Source organism: Misgurnus anguillicaudatus, chromosome 9 (genome assembly GCF_027580225.2).
Source record: "Misgurnus anguillicaudatus chromosome 9, ASM2758022v2, whole genome shotgun sequence".
NCBI lineage: Eukaryota > Metazoa > Chordata > Actinopteri > Cypriniformes > Cobitidae > Misgurnus > Misgurnus anguillicaudatus.
In genome coordinates, this window is record NC_073345.2 from 33,169,487 (window position 1) to 33,180,226 (window position 10,740).

The 10,740-nt window shown below is 38.0% G+C and overlaps 1 protein-coding gene and 1 long non-coding RNA gene across 5 annotated transcripts; both read right to left on the bottom strand.

Moving 5' to 3' along the window:
• Positions 1-343: 343 nt before the first annotated feature.
• On the bottom strand, positions 344-7,323 carry LOC141366152 (uncharacterized). Of its 4 annotated transcripts, none has more exons than XR_012371252.1 (9): positions 5,667-7,323; positions 5,396-5,554; positions 4,569-4,739; positions 4,370-4,465; positions 4,034-4,121; positions 3,838-3,941; positions 2,978-3,080; positions 1,817-1,997; positions 344-1,294 (listed from the first exon to the last, which is right to left on the bottom strand). It is a non-coding gene; the product is annotated as an uncharacterized lncRNA (long non-coding RNA). The 4 variants fall into 4 exon arrangements; XR_012371250.1 differs by having other exon boundaries at positions 4,370-4,483; XR_012371251.1 differs by having other exon boundaries at positions 4,370-4,739; positions 5,396-5,536.
• A 1,317-nt stretch (positions 7,324-8,640) lies between these two features.
• Positions 8,641-8,953, bottom strand: LOC141366249 (protein S100-A1-like; the record flags this gene model as incomplete). The annotated part of the gene is made up of 1 exon (XM_073871712.1): positions 8,641-8,953. A coding segment is annotated over one exon (186 nt), but the record flags the coding sequence as incomplete, so codon positions are not given.
• Between the last annotated feature and the right edge of the window lie 1,787 nt (positions 8,954-10,740).

Here is a 10,740-nt window from a genome sequence, read left to right on the forward strand (position 1 = left end):
TATCTAGAGCAAAGTTATGCAGCAGTGTAATGAAAAACTTGTATTAATTATAACAACTATGCCATAAATAATACAACACAACTGTATATACTAACTAATTAACAAGTTTTTATTATTTACCCTGTATTAAACTATCATATATTTTTAAGGCATAAATAAATAAAGCAGTTTTACATCTCATTTTCAAAACAGGGAAAAGTAAACAACGCTTTAGCAAACAATTTTGCAGGAACATATATGAAACAGTTTAATAGTTACCTCAAGAAAATGGCATTGTAAAACATTTCCTTTCATTGAAAAGGTAACAACAGTATTAACTCATGCATCAAATATGGGTAGGCTATTGATCAGTCATTTATGTAAAGTATTTCATCTAATGACATACAGTTAGTTCACTCCAAAAGTACCACAATCACTGTGAAAAAAACTTTATACAGTATAAAACTATATAACAATAATAGTAACATATGTAACACAGGCAAAATAGATTTGCACATTTTTCTACAGTAAATGTCATTATGTTGACAAGATGATATGGGCACAGTTTGGTGAAGTAACCATTGCAAGAGAATTGTGGCATTTGCAAGTTGTAGCAACACAGTTGACTGTAGGAGTAGTCTGTGAAACATCGGAGGTGGAGGGGAAACCTAATAGCTAACCTGCTGCTTGTAAACGGAGATATGGATTATCATACAAAAACTTATTTAACAGTAGTTTCCCATCAATCTATGAGGCTAATGTTGCTTACACACTGCAGGAAACGGTTGTCTAAAATAAAAGCACTGTATCAGACATCCATTACATTTCCAAATAGTTTTATGTTTTCCATGAAACACACCTGCAGTTCAGTGTAACACACAGTCTAAATGCATACACCAGTTCAGAGTTCCAAATCCAAAATGTCATCTGAACTCTCATAATCCAGCTCTTTGTGGTCCTCCAGTATCTCCTCAGGCTCATCCTCCAGCAGAGAACCAGCAGTTGGTCCTAAAGCAGTGTTCTTCATCCTCTATCCTGGAGAGCCGGTGTCCTGCAGAGCTTAGCTCCAACCTTAATCAAACACACATACCTGTGATTTTCTAGAGATCATGAAGACATTGATTAGCTTTCAGATGTGTTTGATTAAGGTTGGAGCTAAAGTCTGCAGGACACCGGCCCCCCAGGGTTGGGAGCGAAGAACACCGTCCCAAAGCCTGGCTGTAACTTGAGCAAACTTGGAACTTCTTCTCTACATCTGCAAGCCTTTTCTGAAGACGACACAGTAGCCAGCGATGACACTCTTCTCTTATACTGCCTAAAAGGAAAAATTGAAGGGATGCATGAAAATACTTAAAGGTTTTACTTGAGGCTTATTTTGTACATTACTGTATGTTAATACTGCTTTCATTATCAAGGTCCAATTATATTCCTAAAGATTTCACATTAGTATTACTAATTACATTATACTATTAGGAAATAAATGTAAATACCTCCATGTACTCCTTTCTAAACTATATACAACAATTGCCATGCTTTCATTGTGTCTTGATTTTCTTTGTTTCTATTCTATGTAAAGAACTACAGATCATTAAGATCCAACCACAAGAAAACTATAACGTAACACTTCAGGATCTAAAAATGAGTGGGGTTTTATTGTCGTATTTGCTATTCAGTGTGTCTAATCATGTAGATTATCTGTGATTTTTATCACCAAATGACAAAGGAACTTGATTTCAGAATGTGAAACTAACATGTGTCTTGAGACTGTTGTAACCCTTATTTATAGAAACCAATGGCATGCATCATTGCAAGATGGTAATAAAAGTTAGCCTCTTACCACTGTTTTTGCCTGAAGACATTTCTGAAATCATTTTCCTGATGCTCCTAGCCAGGCTTCTGAGATAGGTGCGGTGCAGTGGTGTCTCATCTCCCTCATCACAATGATCTTTGCTTCTTGAAGGTGCACTTTTGACATGTATACATCAAAAAAATCTTCTTGGTGAGGGTGTTGCTGGATTCTGAAGTCACACAAATAACAACATCTTAAACACAATTTTGACTGGTATATTCTGAAAAGCAAGCAAAACAAAAGCAGTGCATGTACAGCCCATAATCTGGTGCAGGGCGCAAAATATTTGATTCAGAACTTTGGCTATGAGAGGTTAAAAAGAAACACTCACACAGTAAAGATTGTCTCCCATTATCTTTATATCTATATAAGAACAACTTCTTTGCTGCTTATGAGCCTTTAAATAATTCTCCTTATATCACATGTGGTGTAAGCCTGCTGAAGACCTAGTTTCAACATCACCCTAATGAAAAATAATGGACTAAATCTTCAGAGTAGCAGTAAAATTAAAATGAATACTGTAATTGTGTCATTCAATAATTTAAAAGTACAGACAAAAAATATTATGTTTGTTCTTTATCTGTTGTTTCTCTCAAAAGCACTTTTGGTGCAAAAGCACATTTGGTGCAATGAGGCACGACGCAAACTGGATGCTCCGCAGGTGTGCATTATTTTCAAATAATTCAAAGGACTGGAGTCAATTATTCCTCTTATACCACAGTTACCACATACATTGCTCTGGTGCCTATTTTTAAGACATTTGACAAGTTAGGTGTGCAGTTATCAGAAATTAATGCATACCCACAGAACATTTCTCAGCCAATCAGAATACAGCATTCAACATACCCCTGGTATAAATGCAATCAACAAAAATGACTATGGGGCGGTTTCCCGGACAGGGATTAGACTAGTCCTAGACTTAAACACTTTTAAGAGCTCTCCAAACTGAAAACAACTTTCACTTACAGATCTTAAAATACATCAGGGCCCTTTGTTTTACTTCAAGATGCACACAGGTAATGTTTTTAGTAAGGCATGTTGTTTTAAAACTAGTTATATTTCCTAATTAAACTAAGGCCTAGTCCTGGATTAAGCTAATCCTGGTCCGGGAAACCGCCCCTAAATGTTTTAGATGAGTTATCAACATACCAGTGTGATTATAAAGGCTGGCTTTTCGATGAAGACTAAGAAACATTTGTTCAATTAATTTCTGAAGGTTATGTAGGTCATCACATCTGGTACCTACCAAATACTAAAGCAAAAATAATAATACAAGTAAATGATTATGATGTCTTTTAGGCTGTACATGTCCCAAATCAAATTAATGTCTCAAAGGAGTTTAGAGGGACACAAGTTTATTGTGATTAAAACAGGACATACCTTTACTTAAATATAGGGATGGGCGATATGGCCTAAAATCCATATTGCGTTATACATTGCAGCCTCTTGCGATAGCGATATGTATTGCGATATAATACTTTCAATAGACACATTTCAGAACAGGTTATATAGACCCTTACAAAAGCCAAACTGCTAAAAAGTAAGTAAAAGTAAACTGTTATGGCCAGATTAGTCTTGTTACCTCTCTTAGCTGGAACTTTTGCCTGACACACTCTACAGCATATATATTATTACCATAATGCCAATTTCGCGCGTGGAGCAGCAGTTAACTTATGTAACTTATGGCTTAAATCCAAAAAATAGATGTTGCATCGGTCTTTTTCACGAGTTCCTCTGTTTCACTGACGCTTTCATCCATGTTTATTCGGCTGCAGCTCGTGGCTCTTAAGTTCGCGGGTAGATTGTGTCATCAACACGCATTATCGCGATAGTGCAATAGATTTTAAATCTCTATCGTATGCCAATTTTCTATCGTTTATATTGCATATCGTTTATATTGCCCATCCCTACTTAAATACTTATACATAGCAAAGATTCTCAGTTACAAAATTGATTATCACACTGCAATATTGTAAACCAATTTCAATAATGTCCATAAAATACATTACCATCAGTAGCCTTTTGTCTGACATCTTGTACCCACTGATTCACAATGTTCTCAGGACACCCCAGTTCACTGCTCAAATCTTCCCGTCTCTGAGACTCAGCCTTTCTGAAAGAATGCCATAAAAATATGTTTGTCCTTGCAATCTTTAAAAGTGAGAAAAATCTTTGTGTCTATATAACTCAGTCATAATATAAGACCTTGACGTATCTGCTGGATAATGCTGAAGGCCTTCTTGCTTCCATTTGTTCCACCCAATAGCATGGACAGTTAGCATGTCATTCCTGGCTATTAACAAGACATGTATGTGATGAAGGAAGAAAGGTCCCATTAATGCTTGTCGTATTTCAATTAATCCAGAAACTGACAATTGAGTTTAAAATTTAAGAGAGAACTACATGCCAATTTTTTATGTACTTTGAACAGTTACAGCTTACTCTTATGCAATATCTCAAAGTACTAGACAGAAAGAATAAAAAAGTGAAAAAATAAAGACAGGTTTCCTAAAATATTATAAATAGGCATCAATTAGATACTTGGTTGTGAGGCCACAACGAGACAGGTAGCTGTTGACCATTTTGACCCCCTCAACTGCAGTTGTACCAGCACCTTCCTGATTTTTGCCAGATTATCTAACAAATGTGTGACACCTATATTACAACCATAAACAGTTACAGTGTATTAATAAGTAATACAAATACAGTTTCAAATGGTACGATAAAGAATATGCATTACCTGACACTTGGTTGAATGAGCCTTGGCATGCATGACAGAAAGGAAAGGTCTCATCTGCAGTAAAGGTCTGAGTTCCAACATGGAGACTGACGCCTTCTCAAGGTATGGCCAATACTTGCAAGCAATATCTGTTCAAAAGAACTCTCCGTTTGTGGCTGCTTGAAGCTCCTTCTGCAGGTATAGGTGGATAAGAAAATATTACTCCCCGGCACATTAAGAGCTTTGAGTAGCACTCCGTGTCTGCAAACAACCACCTGAAGGCCCTCTTCATCAAGTTTGCTTACTTTTCTGTTAGTTTCAAATTACATCACACCAACAGGCATCTTTATAATGATTGTAGACAATAAAGGTTTACTTTTAAACTAAAGGTTTTTCAGGATTCATGGAGCATTAAAAAGTTAATCTTCTGCTTTCTCTACTCCAGGTACACAAACTAGTTGAAAGTCAGGGTGACAAATTGATATGTAATAATGAATGACCAAGCTATTAAACTAGCCACTTTGGGTGCCAGCACACATTCCCATATCCAAATGATTATTTTTGTAAAACGCACACCTAACCTGTCAAATGTCTTAAAATACCCAAAGCAATGTTTGTGGTAACTGTGGTATAAGCAGAATAATTGACTCCAGTCCTTTAAATTATTTGAAAATAATGCACACCTGCTGCGTAGCAGCCCACTGTCAAATATTCCTTACGTATTATATAAGCTCACAACAGCTGGGATACATTAACTACTTAATAAAGCAAAAATTACACATTTCAAATGATGGATTTAAATCAAAAAGTTTCTTTTTCCTTAAAACTACAAGAGTAAAAGAACTTACTCTTTTGACAGACGGAATCTGTAGGTTTTTCTGTTGCCATCTGCACAAAGAGCGAGCATTGTTGGGTGTACATGCCGGGCAGGTGAAGTGCTCTACACTGGATGTTTGCATGATCACAAGTGCAGAAATGTGGAGGTCTCACTGTAGACAATAAACAGACTGAAAACAGAAGTTCAATAATTTGTTAGAAAGCATTAACAATGGGCACAGTAATATAGCTTAGAAAAAATGAGGCTGACAAATCACAAATAATCTGGTAGAACATGGATACCTGTAGCTGAAGCTTTGTATCTCTTCACTTTTGCTGCTTTTTAGTAGTGGACCTCCTTCAGCATTTTCTCCACCTATCTGACATTAAATGTACTCCCTTTAATGGCTGTTGCTTTGCCCTTGGGTTCCTCTGCCTTGCATAAAAGAAAGTGTGCCTTGTATGGTAATACTGAAATACAGCCAACTCTTGAGCAGTTAGTGAGTGACCCTTTTACTGTTTGTACACAATGATGACGTGGCAACGTATGCGCACGCAGTTTGGCAACGGAAGCATGGCAAGAATCAGCAGTGAAGCAACACAGACAGAGAAAGTTAGTTTAAAAAGTTGACTTATCTTCTACACAGTTACCAGATCCGTGTACTATAGTGGAGTGGATAGAAGACGTTAGAAGATGGCCAAATACTAAACGTATATTATATTAGTGCAACCAAATGCTACAACCAGACGTTTTGATGTGGGGAAATCGTTTTAATAAACTTTCTGAGTTGCTTACACGTTAGAACCACTGGGAAATAACATCACTTCCGTTGCCAAAATGCGCACGCAGGCTATTTGATCACGTGGGCTGTAAAAGGGTCTATTGAAGTGGCTCTTAAAAGAGCCGTTGGTTATCTAAGAAAAAGTATAAACTGTGGGTGATGTTAACAGGGAAGGGTGGTGGGTACTGACCGGACCTGAGAAAAGAAAACAAAAACATGATTAATTCTCTTACAGCAAAGTCTCCTAGGTTTGTCATATTATATATGCAGAACTGTAAAAAAAAGGTAACAGTTATGCTACCTATAAATAAAGCATAAACTGCATAAATGAACAGTTGATCTGACTTCAGAGAAATAAATGAAATAATTATCTTGGTACTTGAAGCTTGGTTAGATATGGTTACTGTAGTCAAACTTTTACACACTTTCTTCTGACAGATTTATTAACAACAATTACAGAACATAACACAATCAATTTTAATCCCTTCTAACGCTCAATTGACATAGATGTAACTGCACAAACTAGCCTTATTATATAAATAATATTAAATAATTAAATAAATCTATTCTGCTCACCAAGGCTGCATTTATTTGATATAAAAACACTTATAATGTGAAATATTATTGTAATGTGAATGTAATAATGTGAAATATTATTGTAATCTGAATGTAAGTGCTGCTGACGGTGTCAGCAGCGATCGCTCTCTGTGATCGATTGGTTCCGCCTTGTATGTTTAGATGAGCAGATTTACAATGAACACAATTATTTACTTAAATCGGTTATTTTTTCATTTAGAGCTTATTTCACGAACTGCATTCCGCGCGAAATTAATAAAACTACTGGTTTAAAAACGCTAGAACAACTGTTTAGCAACATAATATAATGCAGTCACTGCAGCTTTCTGTGATTAATACATTAGCTGATTATCAAACAGTCATCCAATAATGTTTCTGACCTTAGTAACGTAAAAACCACTATAGATAACTCCATAGTTCACACACGCAAATTAAATGTTATGCTGCACCAACTTTAGGATTTCTTAAATGACCGCACCTGAACAAACAATTATGTCCTAAATATGAGCCAATTGGATTCTGACCAAACGCGTGCACTGACTTGTCTGTTGCCTTAGCGGTGATATTATATTGCTAACGTTGCAACAACGACTTAACATAAACACAGGATTTACTCAATTTTAGTAACATTAATCACCAAATTTCCAAGAAAGCCTTACCCATTGAGCTCCAGAGAAACCATATAACTGCGTCGCTTCTCTTGTTTAAGTTGTTGGCAATAAGAAATGATCGCCCCCTATTGGTTATCATCCTCATAAATGCGTGTCATTTTCACGCCTTGAGGAGGCAAAGCGTGACATTGACACGCATCCTCTAGTGGACCAGCGTGTCTATTACACGCTTTAGCGTGATACTGGGTTGCATAACCTCAAAATGGTCTGTTTTAACACAAATCTGATAAAGTTCCTTTTTCCCAGCCTCCTGAAAAAGAAGTTCATGTAACCTTTTAAAAGACAGCAGTTTCCCTTCACAGTCATCCTCCGAAAAAACCTTAGGCGACACAAATAGTGTAGGGAAAGCACATTTGTCAGGACCTCCAGCCAGAAAAGAGTTAACAAAACCGAAGAGTGGTGAGGGAAGGGCTTCTTTCAACCCTCCTATAGTCCGCTCTATCACCCTAACTGATCTGAAACCAGACTGATTACAGATGTCCATCACTGACCTCCATGTTTTAGAGGAAAAGTCAATTAAATGAGAAACCTTAGTTAACCCATTTTCCATAAAAGTTCTAACAATGGCATTAGACGTACAAGAAGTTTCACCTAAAAAAGAATTATAAAACAGAGGCTCCTCAAGGCCATAATGGTCTTTTTCATTCCTAAGCAGTTTAAAAACTGTCCAGGACCTTAAAACAGAACCATAAAATTTTGCATCAGCTAAAAAACTTTTGTCATAAGAAGACATTAAGAACAGCTGCCTATCAAGACCGAATCCACCAAAAGCTCTAAGCAAAGCAAGGCCAAAGGATACCCATGGCCTAGCTTCCATGGGGTAAAGCAAGCTTTGAGCAGTTCTTAACCTCAAGGCCTTAACCCTTGCTGCTAAATCAATTAACCCCTGACCTCCTTCAATTACTGGCAAATAAAGAAATGCAGGGGGGAGCCAGTGATAACCATCCCAAAAAAAGTTAACAAAAACCTTCTGCAGGCGTTGAATCAAATCTTTTGGTGGGTCAAGCACATTCAAGCGATGCCACATCATGGAAGCTGCTAAATTGTTGACAATGAGGACTCTTCCCCTGTATGACAATTGAGGTAGAATCCATCTCCATTTTTGTAGGCGACCAGAAACTTTTTCAAAAACACCCTCCCAATTTTTCTGCATATAATGATCAGTTCCAAGAAAAACTCCCAGCACTTTAAAACCTTCCAAACTCCAGAGAGAGAGAGAGAGAGAGAGAGAGAGAGAGAGAGAGAGAGACATTTCCAGCTGTTTATTTTCATTTCATCTTATCAAAGTCACATGCAGATAAATAGCATTTACAAAATGGTCTTCTGCAAAAGACAGCAAAACTGAGAATAGACATACAGTATCAAGACATGACATTTAGTTCTTCATGCTTTCAATAAAGAATTCATTGCACGCCACTGTGAGAGCAGCGACCAATACAACAAACTCCTGAAAGTCCACCTCTCCATCTCGATTTTCATCCAAATCAGACATAATCTTCTCCACAACCATAGGGTCTTTACTCGCCGATAAAAAGTCATTGAGTTCACCCTGAAGCAAGCTTTAGAGAGAGAGAGAGAGAGAGAGAAAGAGAGAGTAGGTGAGAAATCTTCTAATTAAGTCAAAATTGTTATTCTATTCTTTGTAGCGTCATAGTTACTGGTATACATTAAACATATTTTGCCTATTTTTGGATAAGAGAAGCTAAAGTGTCATTGTCAAAAATTGTTATGTTAGTTTCAAAATGATACAGAGAACACTTAGATTAAAAAATAGTACATAAAGCTGCCATAAAGGACCATGTTTTGAAGCCCCTAGATTTGGGCTAAGCCCCTAATGTCTACAATGTCCGGCTCCGCCCCTGTGCCCAAGAGACACAATAATAATCTTTTGTATTTTAATCCTTAAATTTTTATGTTATTGAAAGGGTTGTGTGCTGCTGCGCATCCATGTGTGTGATAAGCAAATGCGCATTGTCGTCCCATATTACTATCGTGCTCATTAAATAACAAAAACAATCTTGCGCCATTGACTTTAGACTTTAGAGCAGGTTTTTGTTGGTCAATGGCGTAGTTTATTTTAGTTGCCTCAAAATCGCAACGCACCAACAATGCGCCTGAACACACCTCGTTTTCAGACCAGAACACCCATGGGCGCAAAATTGGCAAGAATGCATTTGCTCTTTAAACAACGTGGTGCTAAACATGAAAATGATAATTGTGAAGGGTTGAAACTAGCAAAAGACACTTGCGTCGCACATTGCATTGTATAATGGGGTGGTCTTCTTTCTCCACTAACAGATTTTCTGCTTTCACATTCAATCATGTAACTAGGGAATCCACCACGGAGCAAGCGCAACTGTCTTTAAAGGGGATTAGAGACTCTCATTGGTTTATTGCATGTTACGCCGAAAACACACCCAATACTCATTACGATAATGTCACACAGTGACTTTTTGGGGCGGAACTAAAGTTGGTGGAAATTGGTTCCGCCCGGACTGTAAAACGCAAACACCGGCACTTCCGGGAAACTCCGGGAGGAAAATTAGGCTTTATCAGGCACAGGTGTGTGAAGTGAGTGTGGCGATTATGGATTGGACAACGGGGAGAAGAGGAGGAGTATATAAAGAGCCTCAGAAGTTGCCAAAGGCGCAGTTTATTCTAGCCGATCTGGTGAGAGGAGTTAAGGGTCTGGGCGAAGTCAGCGTTGTGAAGGCGGAGGATACTATTGACTGGGTGAAGAAGGAACTAAGGACACTAGTGATTGGGCTGAGTATATCACATTTAAATGACAATCTGTGAAACAACACATGCAAACTAATAACATACTCTGAGTAACAGTAATAGGAATACTTACCGGAAGTATCGCCGAGGGAAACCGCCAGCGATTGCTAACCGATGGTGTGAAGAGTATCCGACAGCTGAAAGGAGACGGAGACAAAGGAAGAGTGTTATCACCGCTTGTGAGTACTTCTGAACATTTGTAAATTACATCATATTGGAGAGTAAACCATCCAGCGAGTATTGTGAGTTTAGCATACAGGTGAACGGCCCCACTGTGGAAAGGAGTGTGGGTGTGCCGGGGGTCATAAGTACAGGAAGACCCAGGGGGTCGCGACGGTCACATTTCGACCCTCCGCTGCAATCAGCGCCCAACGAATCCCAGGACGAGTCCTAGTCAGCCGTGGTTCTGACCCTATTTCACTATTTCACCCTATTTCAGTCACCTGCAAATTACTTACCTTCTGCCTAACGCTAAGAGCCAGCAGAGTGAATCGTACGTTACCTGAAGTAACTGCGTCACCTGTGAATTACTTACCTTTCTGCCTAACGCTAAGAGCCAGCAGATTG